Source organism: Neovison vison, chromosome 3 (assembly GCF_020171115.1).
Source record: "Neovison vison isolate M4711 chromosome 3, ASM_NN_V1, whole genome shotgun sequence".
Lineage (NCBI taxonomy): Eukaryota > Metazoa > Chordata > Mammalia > Carnivora > Mustelidae > Neogale > Neogale vison.
In genome coordinates, this window is record NC_058093.1 from 153,537,838 (window position 1) to 153,563,144 (window position 25,307).

Here is a 25,307-nt window from a genome sequence, read left to right on the forward strand (position 1 = left end):
AAAATATAAGAATGAAGGCTATAATTCATGTTACACACACACACACACACACACACACACACGAGAGGATAGAGCAAAAAAGCTATCTATCAATTGTGAAGAGTATGAGCCAGGATTCAGAAGAGCAGGCTGAATGGCAGAGACAGAGTCAGTTTGAGGAAACGTCTGAGGAGCAGCCCTGCCCAGTGGTGGCATGGGGGGCAGGGCAAGGGTGGGGAACTGGGGCAGGGCAAGGGTGGGGAACTGGGGGAGGGCTCCCATGGCATCACCTCCATGCCCATTCTCTGGGAAGACACAGCCTTTAAAAGTCAAATCCCTGCTTGCTTCTGACTTAGATCTTTATTCCCAGACGTTCAATAGTTTACTGGGTTGACCTTCAATCAGGAGTGGCTCCAAACCTTGAGCTTTAAATTCCACTTCCCCTTCTCCCCATTCCCCATGGTCTCTCAATCAAATGGTTAATGATCTGGAAATAACTAAACGTACCGGGAGACTGGGATGCTATTCAGGGATGCAAAGACTGGGATGTGAAGTAGGCTTTTTAAAGGGAATAATCTCTAACATTTAGCAAGTTCAGATCAAGGTGTACCCATTTTCTTAAGGAAGCTAGCCTGTCCTAAGCTTTGACGTGATGCTGTGGCAATGTTATTATTGCGTGACTTACATATGGACACTGCGAATATTCACAATGAAGGCTTTTAACGAACAGAGGTTAATTGCATTGGAGGCAGGTGGTCTTTGCCAGCTTTCTTTTTTCTTTCCTGAGATTCTAATATTCTTACCTTGTGTGAGGAGAATACTTAAAGAATATTCCTTTAGGAGGTTGCTGATACATTAGCTGGGCTGCCGTCTGTTGAAGTTTCAAGCACAGTTCAATTAGACTCAATTTAACATATAATCTCTCTGGGGACCCACTCTGAGCCCAAACTAGCCAGGTGGCATTAGGGTTTCAAAGAAGTAATCTCCACTCTTAAAAAGTTTGACCATCTATTTTGTGAAGCAAAAGTCACAAAATACACGGTAAAGGGAAGAGGAATTTAATGAACATTCATATGTAAAAATCAAACAAAAATTATTTTAACAAATGCACAGATAACTAGGCTAAAAGATGTCTAAACAAAAACATAGAATTTTGGTTCTGATTCATCCCACCATACCCCAGAACACTCAGTGATACTGGAAGGGTTACACTTACTTCTTTTTTTTTTTTTGGAGAGGGTCTAGAAACCCACCTTTGTAAGCGGCACTGAGAAAACAGATACGATATGCTCAGAGGAAGGTAAGCAGTATAATGGAGAATGTGTTGAAAGAGAAACCCTGGCAGTAACTTAGGGTACTTTCCACCAAAAGACAAATCTAAGCTGGAGAAAAATAATTTTTTCCAAACATTTGACCATTTATTTTCGAGAGGATTGCATTTGCACTCTGAGGCTCTACATAGAAAAACTCAAGCAAATAGGAAGAAATTATAAAGAAACTATTTTCACTTCAATATATTACAGTCCTCAACAAATTAATAATGAAAGAATCATATACTATATGTTTGTTTTATATTGTAGGATAAACAAAACACACTAATATTTGTATAGTCTATGAAGGATGCTATTCCTAATTTTATTTTTTTTGTTTGTTTTGTTTTATATAAAATGAAAATGTAAAGTATCTTGCTTCATTATTGAAGCAAGCTTCATTATTGAAGGCAAGCTTCATGACTGAAGGCAAAGCTGAGAATTAATAACGTCTTCTGGTGCTGGGTCCCTAACTGAGCCATCTCTGGTACCTTGGATTCATGCTGAAGAGTGGTTTGCTGTCTGTCACTGAAAAGATTCAAGAAGACACAGCAGGACCCTCCGTGGGGGTCCCTAATTAGCTGGCAAATTTCTCTGGGACAAATTCTCAACACTTTTGCTGTTCTGAGACTATTTTTTTATTATTATTAATTGTAGAGTCTTCAAAATAATTCATAAGACAATTTATGCTAAACTAGTTCATGACCAAAAACAACTTAGATAAATTATTTTCAACCAGTCCTTCTCTTGTTTGAAAATCTAAGTTTCCTAGTGCTGCTGTCTCCAGAAAGCCCAGCGGGGTTTCAATTTGGGAGACTCCTACTTTCTACTTTATGTATCTAACAGACATCTAATGATATTTCCGCCTCAGTCCTTAGCCAACTTCATTCCATTCATAGCCTGCAGAGAACTAAGGGCTGTAATTCTTGGTGAATAGTAATTTTTTCCATCAGGTATCCTGATCTTTGTTCTGCAAGCCCAATAATACCTTAGTAGCATTTTTCTGATGCTTTAAGAGGCTTAATGTGTGTACTTAGTCTCACAATGAATCAATACCTACCAATCTCAGTAAGGACTTGGTCTTACTTTTTAATTTGTCTAACATTTAGCTCACATTATTTCCTTGGAGTTGCCAATGTTTTCTCCCATTGGAGATTGAGATTAACCACCCAAATCCACTACACTTTACATTCCTGGTCTATTTGGGGGTATTTATGAGAGTCACTAAGTGCCTCAGCAAGCAAGGAGAAATGCACAGCTAGTGAATATTTCATGGCTTCTGCTGTCTCTGGAAGTTGTTCGAGGCATTTCTGCATCCACGCACAAATCCACATTTGGGGAAAAAAATGGAGACCATTGCCACACATAGATAAAGCAGCAATTAAACCCAATAATTACATCAGTTGGGTTTTGGGGCCACATAGAACAGTGCAGAATGTTTGTTGGATACTACAATTGCAGGTGATTTTCATCAGTTTCTCCAGTCTCACTGTGAGGAGTGTCATGTTTAGAATAGCTGTCTGGGGGGACAGACAGATATGATGAGTGTTCAGAGCTATAGCACCGGGAAGAATTTAGAAGAGGACCTTTAAATGGAGGTTATTAGGATACTAAAAAGTCTTAATCTGTGCCACAAAACTGTCATGGAAATGCTGTACTGAGAAAGAAGAGCAGAAGGGATAGAGTAGTTGTGCTAAAGGATGTGAAGGGCTCTCTCATCAAGGTGGGGCCAGACTTTCCACCTCACTTCTGAAGGTGGAAGTAAGATAAGCAGAAGATAAGCGAAAGACTTCATCTTGATAATCAGTAAGTTATTTGTAATAATCCCAATGATAAAACACGGAATTGGCTGATCTTGAGCTCTCAGTATGAAGCCAGAGCTGGATGAATGCAACTCTGGGATGTAAGAGATATTGCAGGGATGGAGAAGTGGTTCTACGTGACTGACAAAGTCTTTCTGGAACTCAGGATTCACATTGCCTTCTTCAAAGAGCAAATTGATACCAGAATTCTGCTTGATGAGTTGCAGCACTAACATGACTCAAGGCTTAATGCAGTGATGGGCTCTGTTGGCTCCCAGAACTCTCCCAATCACAGTCAGGGGTTCCTGATTTGACATAAGCTACATGGGTTGAGCCCCTGGTAGCTCTTTCTCCACTGACTTCCATTTCATTTTTTGGGTTTCTTGTTGGCCATCCATTTTCATTTAGACCAACACACTGTTTCTTATGCATCTTAATGAACAATGCTCAATAACAAAATATGACCTCTTATGGGGACTCAAAATGTAACTGACACATGAATGAATTATTTGAACTTAAATAATTAACTGATATTTTCTGGAAATCGGATTCTCTCTAGGCAAAGTTCATTCCTGGAAGAGTGATTCCCCATATAACAAATGAAAGCACTTGATTAAACATGGATTTATCAGTTCAGGAAATTTCTCCTGGCAGGATCCCACAGTGTCTGATTTGGGTTCTTTTGTTTTTGCTGGAATTCCATTGCTTCCATATTTGTGTTATTTTGGATGTCCTCCTCAGAGTAGCTTCTTCTAGCTTCTGTTTGTTATTTTTCCAAGATGTTGCTCCTTCTATTTCTTGTCTAAGAAACACACATAGCAGTTAAATGGAGGGGAAAAAAAATTCCACTTCTTCCCTGCCCTTCACCTGCTCCTGCAGCAACTGGCTTCTGACCTTATGGTTTACTGGTGCTTTGGATCAAACCCAGCACTATGTCTAGTGCACTAACCCTTCCTTCTCTAAGAAGAATGAGGAGAGGGGGGTGGGAGGTTGGGGTACCAGGTGGTGGGTATTATAGAGGGCACGGCTTGCATGGAGCACTGGGTGTGGTGAAAAAAATAATGAATACTGTTTTTCTGAAAATAAATAAATTGGAAAAAAAAACTAAAAAAAAAAACCTCAAAAAAAAAAAAAAAAAGAAGAATGAGGAGAAGAATGAGTAGGGTGACAGTCCAATATCCTCCAGCTCTCTTATTTCAGTCATCATTGTCATCAACTTCATTTCCTCTGCATCCTGGGGAGAATTCTAAGTTTCTTCTCAGCTTTCACTGATTTAAGTTTTAATAATGTCAGATCTGAGTTTGCCATCTTCGGTTTGGGTTTAAACTCCATTATTGAAACAAGTTTCTTTTCGTTTTCAATAATATTTCCTATTATTATTATTTTTAATCAGTTTGTTGTCATTACATACAGGAACTGATATTTAATGAGAACCTACTATGTGCCAATACTGGTAGCTGGTACTACAGTAACATGAATTACTTTATGGTTGCTATGTTGTGTCCCCCATTACTTTACTTTATCCTGAGATCCTTGTCTTCAGATAGCATTCTATTTTTGTGTAGAGACTCTTCTCCTTTTAGGGCTTTCTACTTTTCTATAGGGGTTGTATTCTGGTATACATTTAAGAATTTGTAAATATTCTTTTGGAGCAAAAATTGAAGAGTTTAAGATTTTCAGAGATCTTAGTTTTCTGTTTGTGATCATGGTAACCTTTATTTCTAGTGCCACAGTATTTTTCAGTAACTCCTTTTTTGGTTACTCATCCATCCTCAGATGTATGGATCTGTTTGAACTTGATTAACCAGACTGGTGGTCCTCACTCTTATTTTTTGAACAGGAGTACTTAGAATTTACAATATTTAGCATGCCTTCCTTCTAGGGCTATTCATTTCTCTGGTTTTGTTGAGACTAATTTTCCAGGGTACAGTACTTAAATATCCATACCCCTCCATACCCATACCTGACATACTGCTGATTCTGTGAGTTGCAGTTATGAATAGATTTTCTTAGAAGGTGGTAGGAAAGTGGGCTTCTGACCATCTCAAAATCAACGTCTGGAAAGTGAAATAATCCATGTTTATGTTTGGTGCAAATCCTCATTCCTAAGCAGGGGTTGGGTGCAGAAAGTATATAAATTTCAAAGATTTCTGTATTAATTTTGGGGACGGCAGACTGATTGACTCATTAAGCCAGGTCCAGAAATGTCAATGATACTGTTTTCTCTGGTTAGCCTTATTGTTCCCTGGCTTTGTCTATTTTAATTAGAATGTTAGAGAAGCTATATCTTGGTTCTTTACTAGATATCATTTCAAATTATTAGCTTTCCAGCATAATTTCTTCATGCAATACTGACAGGCTATAGAGGTAAGTTGAGAAAAAAATTCAGAAGGTCAATAAAATATATTCCAGGATTAGAGGACAAGACATATGAGTTTAGACATAAGGGACTAAATTTACACAGTCTACAAAAGAGAGGTCTCCAAGGGAGGATCTCTATGACATGATCTATAAATATCGTCAAGGTAACAAAATAAACAAAGCAAAATTTGTTATAAATAACAAATTATTTATAGTCACAAAAGATAATAGGACAAGAATGATTGTCTGGAGTTAAGTGAGGGAAAGTTTACAATAGGTTATAAAACAAAGAAAATTCTTAGCTGAAAACAAAACCAAACAATATAACTAACACTAAAAAGTCAAGACCTATCACAGAACTGTGATAAAATGTTATTTAAAAAATTATAGAAAGAGGAAAATGTATCCTTTAATATTTTAAATTAAATTAAATTTTTTTCAGTGTTCCAAAATTCATTGTTTATGCACCACATCCAGTGCCCCATGCAATACATGCCCTACATAATACCCACCACCAGACTCACCCAAGCTCCCACCCCCTCCCCTCCAAAACCCTCAGCTGTTTTTCAGAGTCCACAGTCTCTCATGGTTCATCTCCCTCTCTAATTTACCCCAATTTACTTTCCTTTCCTTCTCCTCATGTCCTCCATGTTATTCCTTATGTTCCACAAGTAAGTGAAATCATATGATAATTGACTATCTCTGCTTGAAATTAAAAAAAAAATCTTTAAAAGCTAAAGATGAACGATTATTAAGTATTCATTGTCAAAATTAAGACCAAGTCTCGGTATTTCTTGTTCCCTAGTTGTAGCATCTTTGACAAGCTATTTTTAAATAGGCATAATGTGAAGAATATTAATTGCTACATATGACTATTGTGTCTACTATATTTTAGGAATGATTTCCTATCAATTTTATAAATATTCCAAGTCATGTCTTAAACTAGGACAATATGTGATTTTATCACACCCTCTTCTGTTGCTACCAAATTTTTGAAATGAAATGTATATATGTGCTTAGTTCCTCAAGTCCTCCTCATTTCTTTTTCTTTTACTATTTACTATGCTCACTTTTCTACCAAGATTGCTCTCTTCATGAATGAGCTCTCCTTTCCTGAATGGAATAGCATACTGTCACTTCTGTTCTTACATGACCAATAGGATTGATCAACTCTCCTTGCTTGCATCTGGTGGCTTTCCTATGTCTCTGTATATTTATTTATATATTTTAAAAATTTTCTTTTTTTTTTTTTAATTATTTATTTATTTGACACAGAGAGAGATCTCGATTAGGCAGAGAAGCAGGCAGAGAGAGAGGGGGAAGCAAGCTCCCTGCTGAGCAGAGACCCTGCCATGGGGCTTGATTCCAGGACCCTGAGATCATGACCTGAGCTGAAGGCAGAGGTTTAACCCACTGAGCCACCCAGGCACCCCTATATATTTATTTTTTATCCTCTTGGCAATATGGATCTACATCTCATAGTATTATTGTGCAGATTCAATAAGGAAATGATGAAAAATTTCTTATCCAAGTACCTTGCGCAGGAAACTCAGCAAATATTATCTTGGCTGATTATAGTCCATTCATAAAGATACCCTTTTTTCTCTCCTCTTTCTAGAATCCTCTATGAAGGAGTTTCCATAGAGAATCTCATCCCTTTTTGTTTTCATTTCCCACTAATAAACTAAAGATTTCCTAATCTGTAATCTATATCTCTAAGCTTCTACCTTTCCTCTGAACTCCAAACTTACCTTTTGAAACTGTTCTCCTTATATATCTAACCAGATATTCCAAAAGTACCTTAAACTTAATGCAATAGAAATTTGACTCATTATTCATATCTCCCTTCTTGACTTCCTCCCTGCTACTCTTTCTCAATTCTTTATCTCAAGCAGTGATACTGTTTTTTAAAAAATAACATATAATGTATTATTTGTTTCAGGGGTACAGGTCTGTGATTCATCAGTCTTACACGATTCATAGCACTCACCATAGCACATACCCTCCCTAGTGTCCATCACCCAGCCACCCCATCCCTCCCACCCTCCTCCACTCCAGCAACCCTCAATTTGTTTCTTGAGATTAAGAGTCTCTTATGGTTTGTCTGCCTCTCTGGTTTTTTGTCTTGATTACTTTTTCTCTCCCTTCCCCGATGATCCTGTCTTGTTTCTCAAATCCCCATATCAGTGAGATCATATGATAACTATCTTTCTCTGATTGACTTATTTCACTTAGAATAATACCCTTTAGTTCCGTTCACATCATTGCAAATGGCAAGATTTCATTTTTTTGATAGCTGTGTAATATTACAAACACACACACACACACACACACACAATCTTCTTTATCCATTCATATGTTGATGGATATCAAGGCTATTTCCATAGTTTGGCTATCGTGGACATTGCTGCTATAAACATTCAGGTGCACATGCCCCTACATTGGTATTACTGTATTTGTATCTTTTGTGTAAATCACTACATTTACACAATTTGTGTAATCACTACATTTGTATCTTTTAGGGTGAATACTCAGTCGTGCAATTGTTGTGTCATAGGGTACCTCTATTTTCAGCTTTCTGAGGGACCTCCATACTGTTTTCCAGAGGGCTGCACCAGCTTGCATTCCCACAAACAGTGTAGGAGGGTTCCCCTTTCTTCACATCCTTGCCAACACCTGTTGTTTCCTGACTTGTTAATTTTCTCCATTCAAGCAGTGATACTGTTAACCTTCGGTTGTAACCAGTGATCTAAGCAAAACACGTCAGCCAATTTTGGTTCCTGTCTGGTTTCTTATTCCCACAGGTCCATGGAGCATTAATATCTGCCAGGTTTCCTCTAGTAATGTGATGTGGATCCCATTCCCCTTTCCCAGTTCCTCAGCTGTGAACCTGCTCCATCTAGTTCAAATTATTTTCTACTCTCTGCTGGATGACTGAAAGACCCACCCATGCCATTTTTTTGGTCTCTAGCTTATTTTCATTATAATCCATTCTACACACTACCTTTAGAGAGAGCTTTGCAAATTTTGTAAATCACACACTCATTCATATTACATCTCTGCTTAAGCATTATCCCTGGTTTCACACCACCTGCCGGTTAAGTCCAAATTTCTCAGAATTAGAAAAAAAAGGGGGGGGGCATCAGTTTACTTCCAAACTGTTTCGTAGATCCCTCTTCTGCTACCTTCCTACACATACACACCCTTCTACATAACATACATTAGAAAGAGCAACGGTCTCAAGCATTAAATGATGTTTCCTCCATGATTTGGCACAAATCATTCACCTCTCCCACTGATCTGTCCTTGCTTCAACTCAGTACTCACTTGTATAGGACAGAAATGACTCAGACCCACAAATCATTTCTCTCTTTCTTGGATGGCGTTTGACAAATGAGTGAACTTCCTAATATTCTGATTTTACACCATGAATGAGCGTTCCCAGGCACCGAATTTATGTCATCTCATTTGAACTTCACAAATACCAAATACTTTAGGTTTTTGTTTTGCAGAGGAGAAACTAAAGTTCTGAGAGGTGAGAAGATTTGTCCATTTTCATACTGTTGCTAAGTTGGTGAAAGAAGTTAGATCAATAATGAGGCCTTTCTAATTCCAAAATCTTTTTTTCCACTATCATAGGTGGTCAGAATGGGAATTTTTGTAAAGTATTAAACTCTCTGCTACTCATTATTCAAAGAATTGATCAGTAATCAGTGAGTGTGAGATCTCTTCCCCAGATGGAAGGTTATCCTAAATATATTCGAGGTACCTCTCCAATTCTAATTTCTTTGCTCTCAGGGGAAACGGAGACTGTTTCACAACTAACTCTCAGTAGAATCATGATAATATCTCAATTTTTAAACACCAGAAAACTACCATCTTAACATTAATAACAAAGCTGTGTGGTGGTATTTATAACAGAATATAAATTATCCAAGTACAATATTAAAAATTTTGATTATCTATTCAGTCTGATATAGCACCATTTTTTGGATTTGGCACCATTTTTTACATTAATGTAGTTTCAGTAGCCCTTTATTTATCCAGAATTTGAACACAGTATATTCTGGATATTCAACAATTCAAGCTGATAATTAATTGATTTGCATCTATTATAACATAAAATCATAGCAAGTAGAATGTATCAAAATTGTACTAATTAAAAATATTTCTTGAACATTATATTATCTCACATAACCTCAGAGTTATCATACTATATTTATACCATAGACATATGAAAGTAAAAGATAACTGAAATCTCTGGTCAATAAGATACATATAGAAAATTTGGATATCTCTCTGAAATTTATTAGTATATAAAATTTTTTGTTTTTCTGTGGTTTAAATATTCACCCCAATATCTTGTCCATGTGTTTGAATAGGCTCAGCCCTAATATTTTGCTTTTACAAGGTAAAAGTCAGTTTTGATGACTGAATAGTAAAAGTTGCAATCTCTAGTTACCACATCAGATTTTACTATGAAGTTTATTGGTCAAAAAAGTCTTAACTTTTTTTTAATTGATCTTTTTTGATATGTTGCGACCTGGGCCCAGAATCATGGGAAATATTAAAAAAAAATGTAAGGGGCTCATTTCTCAAATAGATTACAGTTCAGCAAATCATGGACTGCTAAGTGAAATGAATGACTACAGCAATAATAAATATATAGAAATCAAGCTTAGTTTCAAATCATTGGGATTTGAAAAAGTTACAAAAGCTTAGTTAAAGAAAAGTAACTTGAGCAAGACCTTGATTTTCTTCTAATCAGAAGCTTGTATTATTTACCATTCAAAGTTGGGCACCATGCTTTGTTTAAAGATAAAGGTTAAAAAAGAAAGAAAAGAGAAGAAAAGAAACTCAAACTCTGTATGCTGCAATTTATAGCCTGTAGTGATTCACCTACCATCCAAACTTTGGACTGTGTTCCTATGTTCTTATGCATCAATCGTGTAGTATTAATTTGCAATTCATGTTCTCTAATCTTTAACTACCCTGTTTTTGTCATATCTTCTATTTAAAGTCCTGTTTTAAATCTAGTCCAAGATACTCCCCTTCCTTGACACCTCACCTTGTCTTTTTATTTAAATCATTCTTTCCTTTCCCCATATTGCTATCACTCTGCTCAACCCTCTATTCACTTACCTGGCACATACTGGCTTATTCCAGAAACTGGTGTATAGGTGTCTTTCTCCCACATGTGGACATAATCACTTCAAGCTCAGGGACTTTATTGTGTTTTCCTTTATTTTCTAAAAAAACCAGACACAGTTCAATGAATGATTTTGAGAATAAGCAAGTTAATCCATATTAAAGAATGAATCCATGTTAGAATGAATAAATGAATGAATGCAGGTTATTTAGACCATGTATAATAGCCCTATTTTCACATACTTCAACCTTAGTAACCCTTCAGGGAAAAAAAAGTTGAGTTATTCCACAAGAATTATTAAGACCTAATGTGAATTTTACTGAGTATTATCATGAGGAGGTCCATGTGATACAGAAGTCTTGTGCTGTGCAGTTGGACCTTCGCCTCCCATTTGCAAAATTAGCTCTTTTTTAGTTTTGTTTGTTTGCCCCGAGCTTTTGTGCTCTCTTCTGGTTTACATTGGTCTTACATTTAATGGTGAGAACATGCATGTCAAACACGAATTTACCCACAGGTTATCAACTAAGTTGTTAACTGTATCTTCCCTCCATGATTTATCTTTTCATTAAGATACAAATAGTAAATAATACACTTTGAAAGGTTAATTTAATTAATAGTGCAAAAGACAGTCAACCACTTAGTACAATTAATTCCCTCATTAAATAAAAATGGCTTCATCATGTAGTACACACCAGGAACCATGCTAAACTCTGGAGAGATAAAGGTGAATATGGTGACAGGGTCACCACTTTTGAGCAGAGTGAAATGGAATGAGAATAAATCATTGTAAGAAATATTATAAATACTCTAATAAAGGAAAGGGTGGCTTATACCGACAACGATGTCAGGAGGTCTGCCTGTAAGTGACTAGATAAGTAAAAGAAGAATTCTGGATGTGCCTAACCTTCCCCTAGAGTAAGGTAAGATGACTTCCACAGGGACTGGATACTTGAGCTGTTGCTAAAGGACTTTAGAAAGATATCCAGGTAAATAGGTTAATGTATTCCTTTTGAAGAAATTGCTTATCCCCTAAGGACAGAAAGGTGAGTAGCAGCTGACAGAAATAAGCTGGCATTTACTTGGATCTTGCTCAGAGAGCTCAGTGGTTCTGAAATAACATGGAGTACCTGGGTCTTCATTGGATGGACTTAAGAACTCAAAAGGAATCATGTGACATTCAGAAAGGATGGCAGGTGCCAGGGTAAGTTAGCAAAAGCAGGTATAAACTTCAGTCATTTATTGATTTTTCTGAGTTTAGTAATCTGCCATGTAATGACTTCAGTTACTTAACTATTGCATTTCAATTGTCATGTATACACCTGGAAGATACTGTCCTCTCTCCCTCCCCCCTTCCCTTTCTCTTTCTCTCTCTCCCTCCCTCTTCCCCCTCATCTCTGATATGCAAATACACTGCACATGGGTGCACACACACCCTCTTAGAATTTTGGGTGCACTGCTTAAGGAACAAAGCATGCAAATTCACAAAATTCACTAACAAAAACTGAAAATCATTAGCATTGGAGTGATTCAAAATTCAAATATCAGGGCACCTGGGTGGCTCAGTGGGTTAAGCTGCTGCCTTCAGCTCGGATCATGATCTCAGGGTCCTGGGATCGAGTCCTGCATCGGGCTCTCTGCTCAGCAGGGAGCCTTCTTCCCTCTCTCTCTCTCTGCCTGCCTCTCTGCCTACTTGTGATCTCTGTCTGTCAAATAAATAAATAAAATCTTTTAAAAAAATTCAAATATCAGTCAAGAGTTTTGTGGCCCTTAGTAACTTAAGAGAAGAGGCTAGAGTGGAGGACCTTAGAATTTCAAAAAGGAGGGAGGTAGACAAAGAAAGCCTTATGATTAGGAAAGTTCCCCTGCCCTTCATGTATTTCATTTTCTATGTAAATAGGGAAAAATCTTGCTCACTTCCATTTGAGGAGTATGGACAGATACACTAAACATTGAGGAGAAGGCTAACTCACAAAATTTCCCTCTCACAATGCCCACTGATATTTGACAAGCCACTCATCTATTTACTGTCAAAAGACATTTCCATGGGCTCTTTCCTCTTAACCAATATTAAAATAATTTAAAAAAAAAAAAAGAAAGAAAGAAAAAACACCAAGGACACAGCTGGCATGACAATTCCTGTGTTTTACCACCAAATCAGAATGGCTGACATGGAAAACAGAGTAACAGATGGTGGAACAGATAGCCAGAGGGACAAGAGATTTACTCAAGGTTATAAGAATTTTGCACCAGAAGTAGAAACAAAACCCAGAAAGACCTTGAAGCAAAATGTTACTGTTTACATATCTCTTTTCATTGAGGAATAAAGTTTCAATGAATCAGTTAAAGGATAATTGTATTACAACTACAGTCCTTTATTAGATCCAATTATAGAAATGACAGTTTTGTTGGAAGAAGAGCAAGTAGCCCACTTGGTGCCTGATTCTGTTCTATAGAGTGTGATGATGCAAGACTGATACAAATGCTTTGTGTCCCTACGTGCCATTCTAGGCTATTAGATTGTATTATTTAGGCATTTAATCATGAATGTGTGTACAATAGGGTCGGTCAGGTTTACATTTTCAGTAGATTTCCCTGACAGTGTACAGAATGAATTGAGCAGTGTTAAAGGGGAAAGGACAGGGAGACTGTCCTCAGGGAGGACAAGTCATAGGACTCTTCAGGCACAGAGGTCAAACAGGAGAAGAGACTGGACTAAAAGCTAGAACTTGGAGGGTGATATGTTCCCTGCAGAGACCCAGAGTGATATTGACCTTGCTGATGATAAAAGTGATACAAGCAGGGTGTCTGATGAGAGTGTCCAGAAGGCAGGTTCATTTTTAAAGCTTGGAAGGAAAACACAAATTGGGCTCCATCAAAATTTAAAACTCTTGTTCTTTGAAAGACACTGTAGAAGAGCCACAGACTGGGGGGGGGGAATATTTGCAGAACATATATCTGATAAAATGCTTATATGGAATATAGAGAGAGCTATCAAAGCTCAGTAATGAAGAAAAAACATCTTGATTTATCTATTTTGAAAAGATACTTTAGCAAGGAAGGTATGTAGATGGTCAATAAACACTTGTAGAGATGATTTTCTCTTCTGGTGAGTGCTTATAAACAGTAGGCCTGGAGCACCATTAACTCAAAATAATAATCATAATCATGATATCATACAATTATATAGTGCTTGCAATTTGCCAGACACCATTTAAAGCACTGTGCATTCAACTCATTTAATGAGTTAATAGAGCGGGGTTTTAATAAACCATTTTATAGATGAAGAAACTGAGGCACAGAGAGGTGAAGTAATTTACCCAAGGTCACACAGCTGTTAAGTGACTGAGGCCAGATATGAACACAAACAATCAGGATCCAGAGCCTCTGTTCCTGGCTATGATTATTTGTTACCTCTCTGATTACCAACAAAAATATGATGAGCATCTCCTCTGGGCCCAATGCTTGGTCATACACTATGGAGTCATAAGGAACTGATTAAATATAGTTCCTTTCCTAGAAAAGCTTAACATCTAAACGTAAGCCTGTGTATACCAAATACATGACTGCATCTAATCATGATACAATTCCACAGTCATAAAATAGACAATAAACATACAGAACATCATCATTACTTGTTTGAAAGATAAGGTCTGACTATGACAATTAGTGATTACTGAAAGCATTCTAAGACCTCTATAATTCAGAAATTTCCCAAAGAAAAACAGACAAAGTAGAGAAGAGCAGAATTTGAAAGAATTCAAATAAGAGGTAGGAGTTCAGACATTTGAAAAAGAATCTTCTAAGATCTTTAATACTGCCATAATTTTCAGCAAAAATATTTATTAAGTATCTCTTTCATGCTTGGCAGAATCCTTGTGTTTTAGATTATCCTTAACAAACTAGTGTAAACAAGGATGATCCATGTCCAAATATGACAATGACCTAATTCAAATACCTCCGTATTTTAGAACTGCAGCTGTCAAGTGAGTTGAAACAATTTCTCCCAGCCAGCTATTATTGCAACAACACTAAAGACCCGTCCTTAAGAGCCCTGAGTTACTGGGGCTTTTTTCTTCTCAATTGGTAACATCTCTTTTCCCAGAATGAAAACCATGCAAGAAGATGGAAGTAAGGAGATAAGCAACAGACATCTTTCTTAATTAATTGACTCTGATTAAAAAAAAATAGTGTCGTTTAAGCTGTAGCTACAGAAGTCAGCCTGTGAGACATAGCATCTTCTAAGTCTCAGATTCACTCCATTCAAGCAGCTCAGCCTGGAAAGTAGCCAAATGCGTGCTTCTAACAACTGTGACCGTGCAGGGGGCAGGAGAGAGAAAGGAGAGACAGAGTGAGGAAGGGGAATGAAGAAAGAAACGGAGGAGGGAAAGGGGAGTAAGAAAAGACAGCAGACAGAGACAGAGAATGAGAGAAATCGTGGGAGACGTGAGAGTGAAGGATAAGAAGGGAGGGGGGATGCAAAGGCAGATTTTTATTGGAAGCAATTGAAGTGGTTGCTATGAGACCCGCTCCAGCAGAGGACCAGCAGCCAGCCCGACGCTGATGGTTCTTACCTCGTACTAAACCTTTCTTTTGACACAGTTTTAGAGTTGCTTAATATCTGAGCAAGCACCTGACACGGGCGACTTTTTCTTTCTTTTTTCTCCTCCCGTCTCTCGGGTAAGATGGAGGTAGAAAACGAAGCCAGCTGCTCCCCCAGCGGCGCATCAGGCGGGTCCAGAGAGTACAAGGTGGTAATGCTGGGAGCTGGGGGAGTTGGGAAAAGCGGTAAGTTTTAATACCAAATGCTGGGGGCGGAGGGAGCTCTGGAGAGGCAATTCTATAGAGTGAAGAATGATGATAATGATAATAACCATGCCGTCGGGGGCTAGCTAGCTGTAGCAATTAAATACAAGTATCTGACAAGATGTTTAAAAGTAATAAGGACTGTTGAAAGATGTAGATAAGTCATGAGAATGGAAAGACAGTGATAATGTATAGAACTTAAAAAAAGATCTCTTTTTTTTTTTCCCTTTGATTTTCTGCCAGGTGATATTTGATCTTAATTTGTATGTCCTTTTAAAGGTTAATAACATGATATTTATGAAATAGCCATGGTATCGGAAAAATAGGCTCCTGTTCTCAAAAATATAAGAAGAAAGAGGTGCTACTAATAGTCAGTGAAATACACAAACACAGACACAGACACAGACACAGACACACAGGCAGGATTATCAATGCTGAATGTTGTATTTGTTTCTTTGATTAGGAGCTTCCTGTCCCCTTTTCCTTGTCTCTGATTTGACATAGTATGGTGTGGTCTTTGAAAGCCATGAGGAAAGTTGGTTTTTGAAAGTGACAGGGGTTGAAGGAATGGTATTCTTTGTGGGACCTGTGCAGGTAATCAAACCAAATTTTGTGGTTAACAGGTTTAGAAGAGAAAGCTTCATGCTTAAAGGGATATGGGATGTTAATGGAGGTAAAGACTGGTAAATTTGACTTGCTACATTATAAACAACAACAGAAGTTGTCAGTGGTCAGGTTTCTTGAGGAGCTCTAAAGGCCAAGTATAACAAATTCAAACAATAGATAGGTAGCAGTGTTTGAGGCTGATCAAATGGTGAATATCTTGGGGCTATGGTTATCACTAGAAAATAAAAAGGTAAATATAAATTTTTATATAAATTCAAAAAGATCCCCATAAGGGGATACAGCTGTGGGGGTGCCAGAAAACATAAGAAATATTAGAGTTAACATGGACAAAGATATACACATATATCTAAGTGTGTGTGTGTGTGTGTGTGAGTGTGTGTGTGTGAGTGTGTGTATTTCTTCCATAGTTTTGTGCTTTACAAAGATTCAAAATTGAGGTCAACATTCTTGGCATATGAAATATCCCCAACCAAAGAAAAGCTGATACCTTTGGTAGTGAGTCTACAGGTGGTAAAGAAAAGTTGATCAGTAAAGAAAGGAGAATAAAGAGTGAGACTGTAGAACACAACAAAGGTAAAGAGATTAGAAAAATAGGAAGAGACATAAAACCGAACACCCCTCACATCAACTCCCACCAAATAAATAAATAAATAAATAAATAAGGCTTTACTATAAGAAGAAAAGAAATAGGTGAATCTGGATTTGGTCAATCACTAATTGCTTGGTCAAAGTGAGAAAAATAAGTCATCTCTCCTAAAAAGGAAAGGTAAAGTAAAAAACTTTGCAGCTGGGTAGGAATGAAGAATTTTCTAAAAGCTTTTTTTTTTTCTTCTTCTTCGTCTTCTTTTTTTTTTAATGTAATGTTTTGAAGGGGAAGAATCAAAATAGATGAGGATTAGGGAGGGAGGGACAGAAGGAGGAAGGATAAAGAGAAAATACTCCATGAAAATAAAACTCTCTTTTGAAAGAATATAGTTGGTCAGACACAAGGAGGAAGAATAATGTGAGAATAAAATAGGAGAGAAACAGCTCTAATCAGACCAATCAACAGAAATGCCACCAACAGTCTGTGAGGTCAGAGAGATGCTGCAAAGATCCCACATTGTGCCTGTGGATTACTTTTCCTTGCTGGCTGGATATTTTCCTGTTTGACCAGGAGCTTCGGGGATGTGGGAATAGTGTGACTGGTTTTTAGTCATATATTCCGTCGTAATGAACCGTGGAGACAAATGTAGGATAGGGCATCCTTCAGCAATATACTTATCCTGGAGGTGATATTATGTCTACTGTTTTGACTTTCTCCATATACTGTTTGTACTAACTAGTCATTGTCACCTTCCCAATAACCAGGCATTTTTGACATCATGACATGTTGGTAGAAATTTTTGACACAACAACACACTGGGTAGCTGCTACCTGCATCATGTACATTAAATAGTTGAGCAAAACTTTTTCTGTGTGATTAACACAGGAGTAGCCAGCTCGCCTCGGAGATGGTTAAACATAAAAGAGGGTTAATAGTTCTGCTGTGTTGTTACTTCAGAGAGAATGGAGCTCAGGACAATTCCAGGTCTAAAAAAATGCCGTGTTTGTGGCTAAACATTGGGAATCAGAGTGATAGAGTCACACCTTCCTCTTGGGCTTTGTCCCTGTGATTCATTTGTATATAAATATTCAAGCACTGATTCTCACCATTAACCTCTTTTGAAAGTTTAAACATTTGCTTTCAAATGAACTAAAAAAAATTTTTTTTTAATAAAAAAGCCACTTTTTCTATTGCTGAATATCTGGATCAACAGACCCCCAATTTACTTTTCTTCCCACAGTTTCAATGGTTTATATGAAAGAATTGTACAAACCTATTAGGGTGGGTTGTATGAGGGGATTTCAAGGAGAAATTTGCTGTTCTGAAGAATCTAAAGAAGATGTATCAAGCGATCATCTGTTTCTAATTCTGAGTCATTCTGAGTCTGCCTTGAACATGAATGAGAAACTCAATTTACTGGAACCATAATTTTTAAAGGAACAGAATCCAGGAAATTGTCTATGCTTACTGTGAAATTAGGGTTTTTTTTTTTTTTTTTTTTTCCCCCCTCCCTATCCGTATTTTACTAAGACATCCTTTGGTGAGTAGGAAATTTTGGAAGGATTTGCAACTTCACTGAAACAGAAATTCCCACAAGATTTAAAATGTATAGGTAAATAACTACTGTGTTTGAGAAATCTCAAACCAGCAATCAACAAGTTATCAAGCAGGTACTATGCATGGGCCCTGTGCTAGTTCCCACTGAGAGGAAGCAAGAAGGAAGTGAACCTTCCTGTGGCAGATATGGACACATGGTTTTCATGATAATCTCCAGTCTTCACAATCTAAATAGCTTTTGTCAAAAAACTGAATCCCAGGGTGACCCCTTGTCCTTGGTCACAGAGGTTATAATAAGATTTCTGTGATGTTTTACCTGACTCTTCTATGTTCTATTTGACACTCTAGAAAGAAGAACAGAGTTCTACCACTTACTATCAAGAAGAAAATAGGGTGCCTGGGTGGCTTAGTTGATTAAGCATCTGACTCTCAGTTTCAGCTCAGGTTATGATCTCAGGGTCACGAGATGGAGCCCCATGTGGGGCTGTATGCTGAGCATAAGCTTCCTTGGGATCCTCTCTCTCCATCTGCTCCTTCCCCACCCCCCATATGCTAGCGCTCTCTCTCTCTCAAAGGAAGGAAGGAAGGAAGGAGAAAATAGGCCTGTTCATAATGTGTTCTCTACTTGATTGTTATATCTAAAAGACATTTCTACTCTCTTGACCTTCATTTATGTATCTATAACTTTTTCATCTTTACATACAAGTACACAAACATAATATTTATATTATCAATAAACGAAAACATATTTATATCATATTTATATTTTATAATTGAAACATATACCTAATGTGATCCAGGAGTGTTATAAGTACTGAGAAAACAGCAACAAGAAGGAGTCCCCACCTTATTTGAAAGATGGAGAAACCCAGGCCCCGGAAGCTAAGGGACTTGCCAAATTCCCGCCAGAGCTGTGGCAGAGTCACATCTAGAACACAATCCTCCTGACCCCCTTGGCCCCTGTTTTTACTCTGTATCCAAGTTTTTACACAGGATACTGTAAATAAAAATTGGATCAATCACCCAAAGAATTTGAATTAGGCACATTCTAGCCTCCATCTCTTTGTTCCATTGCCTACTATCCCTTCGCCTTCCTCAAAACAGAGAAAAATAAAATAAAATCTCACAGCTATGGTTTAAGAGTTTAATGGAGCCTAAACAATCCTAATAGCTGTTTTTCCTTTTTATTTTAATTAATTTATTTATTTGTCAGAGATCATAAGTAGGCAGAGAGGCAGACAGGGCGGTGGGTGAGGGTGGGGAAGCAGGCTCCCCTCTGAGCCGAGAGCCAGATATGGGCCTCGATCCCAGGACCCTGAGATCATGACCTGAGCTGAAGGCAGAGGCTTTAACCCACTGAGCCACCCAGGTGCCTCCCCTAGTAGTTCTTTTAAGCAGGAATCTTTCTTTGTCTCTGTAGTTTGAAACATAAAGGCTTTTTCTCCATGACAGAGCATGGCTAGTGTCTGCTTTCTGCATTCCCATCTGGTTCTTCCAGCTCAGACTCAAATTATTCAGCAGATCTTATCCAATAATAATAAGATATATTTCGGTAATAATAAGATCTTACGTTCCAAGGTACATTTTTCTTACTTTGTTTTATGATCTGAATCAAGGATAAAATAATTTGAGGCGGGTGGGTCATCTATTCCCTCTGTTCAGACAAGACATCTGAGGCACAGAAGTATTGATTTTTGTCCAAGAGTTTGCAGAAGGAAATAAGAGATAGGAAAGTAACTCACGTTTTGAACTTGAAATTGTTTTCCATCAGATTTCATGAGAAAAGTAGAGAACATATTTGAGTATCAGAGGAGACTGACATGGACTTCTCTACTCCCTAGGACACAGTTGGGGATTAGCTTGGTGAAATCTTCTCAAGGGTGAAGTATGTTTGAGGCAGTTGGGAGAAGGTGTTGTTCGTCATTGCTCTTCCAGCCACGACCCTGCCCTCCAGGACCTCACCATCTCACGGGGGGTAGGGGGCGAATATATTGTATACTATAAACTGATAAGTTTATTTTAGGCCTCTGACATAAGAACTGTGGAAGCTCCGGGTAAATGGTGGCTAAATCTGAATGCAAAAGCTAAGAAGAGGTCTCAGCAGAGATGATACTTGCCTTGTGTATGAAGGAATGAACAGGATTTCTTGAAGTTGAGAAGGAAAAGTACAGAGAGAGCAGAGGATGGAGAGGGGAAGAATTTAACAGGAACAGGGCACACGAAGAGAAAAGACCATGTGAGGGCCATCGCAACACTGAAGGGATCTTGATAACTTGGTAACTTTGGGGGCATTTGGAACAATCTCCCCTGAGTCACACTTTCAAACTATCTCAGAAAACTGTAAAAAGTACGACAAAACAAAGCAAATAAGCTGAAAGCATGAAAAGGTTTAGAGGACTCAGAATTCACTAGAATGCATCTGTTGTGAATTTTGTTAAGAGGAATCTCCTTTGTAAAATAGGCAGAACTGCTCTGCCCCACACTCTCCTGCAATTTGTCTCTTTTATACATTGAGTTTTGTGAAGGAGGATTTTATAAAATGAGAGCAATAACAGTATTTTCTGAGGTAAACAGAAAGCAGCCCAAAACCAATTCCTTCAGTCACAATGAATTGGTATGAGCAGGTCGAAAATCGAGCCTTTATCTGATGAATTAAATCAAGGCAAACAACCAAGTGCATCATCCCTGTCCCTAAGGCTCTGTGCTTTACCTCATTAGCAGAACTTTGGATCTGACAAAGCTGAATAATTGCCACATCATGACCATGTGTTATTTGAACCCTCTAAATTGCAAAGGCAAAATAAAAAATAAACAAGGGGAAAATGGCAAGATTTCAAGACTCAGCGGCCCGGCTCTCACCCTTAATCATCAACACCCTCCTCACACCGCACGTCGCCACTCACCACAGTCCTGTCAGCAAGAATCGGCCAAGAGGTCCAAGTGAGGCTCAACAGAAAAGTAAACTGGGAGCCACTGGCCCAAATCATGACTGAAAGTCTAATCAAGTAAAAGATGTTGACGAACAATATTTCCAAGATCATATCTTTTATTATTATATGATGTATGATATAAAATATATAATATAATATAATTCCAAGATATATGCAGTCTATAGATTTTAAACTGATTAAAATAGACTTAGTGCCACCCTATGTCTTTATCAGAAAAAGGGCCCAGAGATGAATACACTTGTATTGATCCCTGACTACCATAGGCTGCTTTCCTTGGGAGACCCAGTGGCCAATGATCTGTTGCATTCACCTGACTCCATTTATGCCTCACCTTGATCTTGGGAGGTAGGCGTTAGTGTCTGCACTTCATACACGAGAAAACTGAGCCCACAGAGAAAAGTAGCGGGCCCAGAGACACAGAGATATGAAATGATGAGCCCGAGGCACTCACACATGTATCAGTTCAGTGCTCACACTGTTTTCATTTTCTCACGCGGAGAGTTTTCACTGTATTTCTTGAGGAGATGGTACAATGAACCTGAGTTCTGACTTCAGCTGAATCCTCTTAGATATATTTCAGACACCAGACAAAATCATAGATACCAAAGTACATGGCAAATTTTAATTTTGTATAGAAACTACAGAGAGTGTTACCCTGATTAGGTGCAGCGGGAGAGGCATGGGGTTCAGAGGCATTGGGTCAGAACCCAACAAGGTATAGGCACTGAGGACATCTCATGTTCTGGTTCTTTCTGAGGCCCCTGGGGGCCTTGTCCACATGGGGAAGTGATAACAAGTCCCTCAACTTGGCAAAATCAAGTAACTCTGTAATAAGAAATTATTAAAAACTGAGATTCTGTATATGAGTGAGGAAAGTAAATGGGATAAATAATATATCAGTAAATCAGATGGATTTTTGAAATCTCTCGGGTGCTGATCTTAGAGAGAATGTTTTCTCTATGTGTGTATATTACAGAGTAACTGAAAGAAACTCCAGGTCACAAATGGGATAGAACCTTCTCTGTCCTTTTATTTAATAAGAACAGAAGAGGGTGTGTGTGCATCTGTGTATATCTGTGTGTCTAGACCTAGGAAAGGCCCAGAAGTGTTACCAAGAGCGACCAGCCCCACCCTGTCTAGTGGAATGAAAGGGATGTGTGGACAGAGAACTGTCGTGCAACGTGGTAGGTGCAAAGAGATAGATGTACACACGGTATTTTGCAAACACTGTGCACTGTGGCTCAGGAAGTGAGAGGACACTCCCACTGGGAGTTAGGGGGCTTTGCCGCTCAGTTACAGAAGCCTCCTGAATTCCTGGATGGTGGAATTTTCCATTGAATCATGCTGCCTCTTGTAAACCAGCATAAAATCTTCTCTTAATTGGAGGTTAGGCTACTGATGGGGTGACCATTGTGTGTGTGTGTGTGTGTGTCTTTGCAATGTGGTGGTGCCATGAGTATATGTACACTGAGGGAGGGCAGTCCTCTGCAGTGCTTACAAGCATGCTGGAAACTCTCTGATCACTGAATTTGGCTGTTATTTACAAAGCCCAGCAATGTTCTTAACTCACTCCCTTGGGTTTTGCTCATAAATGTCAGCTCTCTGCCGACCATCACCAAGCAGTGCCATCTGCTCCTCTGGATCATCAGTGGGGACCAGCTCAGTGTCACCTCTGACAATCGTGCCAGGATATCTGTCCTGCCCTTTCTGCCTGCTCTGCCAGTAGCATCCCATCAGCATTAGAAGAGGGCCTGTTCTGGTCTCCACACTCGCAGGTACTTGAGCACCCCGCTTTGCAGCCAGGTGCACTGGGGAGAGAGCAGTGGGTGCCAGATTCTCCCTGGACCGTGGGTGAAGCCCAGAGCAGGCTGGAGGATGGCGGAGGAAGCTGAGGATGTTGCTTTGAGAAGGGAATTGGGAGGATGCTCAAGGTTGAGAATCCCGGGGAAAGAAAGCTGTACTTAATTTAGAACAAGGTTGTAGAGAAAATTGGTGGTCTCAAAACAAGACACTAGCAAGGATTTGATTTTTAAGTGGTTTGATAAGTTGGGTGGTAGGGGAAGAACATCTTTGTTCAGAAGACGGCTCGTACCGGGAAGGCTTGCTCGGTGTCTGTGTAGTTCCTGGCTGACTGGAGAAGGAAACCTGAGAGAGTTGATCACTGCATCCTTTCTCTTCACACACATTAAAATGAGAAAAATGTCAGTGTTGTGTGTGCTGAAGCCTGTGTGCACTCACCAGGAGAGATGATTCTCGTTCTGTCCAAACTCTGTCTTCCGGCTTCTTGCCTCAATGAAAATAATGTGGATTTTGGAGTCTCGAATGTGCCTGATTCTGTTCTAAGTGCTTTATGGATATTATTTCATGAACTCCTCTAAGACACTGCAGTGTAGCTGGGGTGATTATCCTTAGATTACAGAAGAGAGAAGCGAGGCTTGGGCAGGCTGAGGAACTCCGGCGGGAGCCCAGAACCTGTGGTCACCGTGTGGGAGTCAGCCTCTGCCACATCCCACACTCTGAACCGTCCTACAGGAGACCACTCCCCATCCCACGCTCTCCGCCTGCCCGGGATCTGTAGGATGATAAGATGATGCCTCAGCACAGATATTATGACCGAACAATGTGAGCCAGAGGCTTGAGCATGCAGAAACCCAGACTTGTGTCTTCTCATCTGTAAATAAGGGTTGCACCAGTACCGACCGCAATGACTCACACTTGAGTATGTATAACCAAACCTCGCTCACGACAAGTGCCAGATAATGCATGTAATATAAATGGATAATTTGTCTTTAACTAACTTGTCTTTAATAGCATTTGAGCTTGCAGGGACCACTCAAACTCTGAGTCTCTGTTTTCTTCACCCTAAAAAAGTGACATAATTTAAAATTACCTCAGAGGTTTGCTACATAGATATTAGAAAATGGTAATTATAGTGATATATATAATGTATTATATATAATTATACATAATACATATAATAAATATTAATTATACTGATATATATATGTAGTGAATTATAGTGCCCAAGATATTCCGTCCTTATTAAATCTGTTGCTTGCTGACCACCATCCTTTCCTCCTTCCCTTCCCCCCTCTCCCACAGCTCCACCTGAGGCAGTTCACCTTAGTAGGGTGGGGGAGAGTGATGTCAGATTTTTCCATGGGTTCTAGGAAAATGCAATTTGGGTTGAATATTGTTAATGTGTCACTGTGTCTCCACTTGCTCTATGCCTGTTCTTGCTCTCTATATCCTTCTATTGATTAGCTGTGGCTTTAGTCTCTGGAGTAGCAATTTCACTGACAATAATAATGGTGCTTTGCTAGTTACCCTAGTAAACAATCCCTGTATTCATCCTAATTGACCCATCACAGACACACACACACACCCCTTCACTGCCTCATGGAGAAAGGATTTGAGATTTGAGGACAATCTCCTGGCCTGCTACACTAGCCACAAAGGGGCTGCAGTTCAGAACAGAGCAGACCTGTGCTTGAATTGGGACTGAAATTTGTTTCTTTAATACATGGGTTGTTTTAATAAATTGTGAAGAACAAGATCTTCCCTTTGTTCTCCATAGTAGCAGCATTACTACATTGAAATGGAGAGCCCTATTTAATGGTTGCAGGAACAGCTAATAATAAGCTACACATATAGATTTTTGTTAAATGGAAGAAGTCAGACTCTTTATTTAGAAGCACAAGGGGCACATCTGTTATGTGAAATTGAATTGTACGTTAACTAATTGGTCTCCTCCTATCATCTTTTAACCCACATGGACAGCCCACTGTTTTCTGCTCCCCATTTCACCATCAGGGCAGTTGTCCATTTTGCTTTTCTCTTCTCCTGCTCAAATGTCTTCAGTGGCCATTGGCCACTGAAATGAATAGTCAGAAAGACTATTGCCAATGGGCTGACATCCCAAGTCCATAGGACTTCTGATGTCTGGGACCACATGGGACTAATCACCAAGGAGGCAGCCCCAAAGCTCATCATGTAGGGAGCGATGTTGTGTTGGATGGCATAGAAGAATCAATCCAGACAGAGCAGAAATTTGGGGACAAGGGAACTGAGACAAATGTCAGAAGTCAGGAGGGATTAGTGAGGGGCCGAAGTAGAAAATCAAGAATACCTTGTTAATGGAGTCTGATGAAGTACAAGCACAAAGATCTAGAACCAAGGTTA

The 25,307-nt window shown here is 38.8% G+C and overlaps 1 protein-coding gene across 1 annotated transcript in view; it reads left to right on the forward strand.

The window, feature by feature from the left end:
• Positions 1-14,957: 14,957 nt before the first annotated feature.
• RIT2 (Ras like without CAAX 2) overlaps positions 14,958-25,307 on the forward strand; it is a 388,139-nt gene continuing 377,789 nt past the window's right edge. Inside the window, exon 1 of the mRNA XM_044243072.1 lies at positions 14,958-15,386. Coding sequence (XP_044099007.1) covers positions 15,284-15,386 — 103 coding nt within the window. The 5' untranslated portion in view covers positions 14,958-15,283. The remainder of the gene's footprint in view (positions 15,387-25,307) is intronic.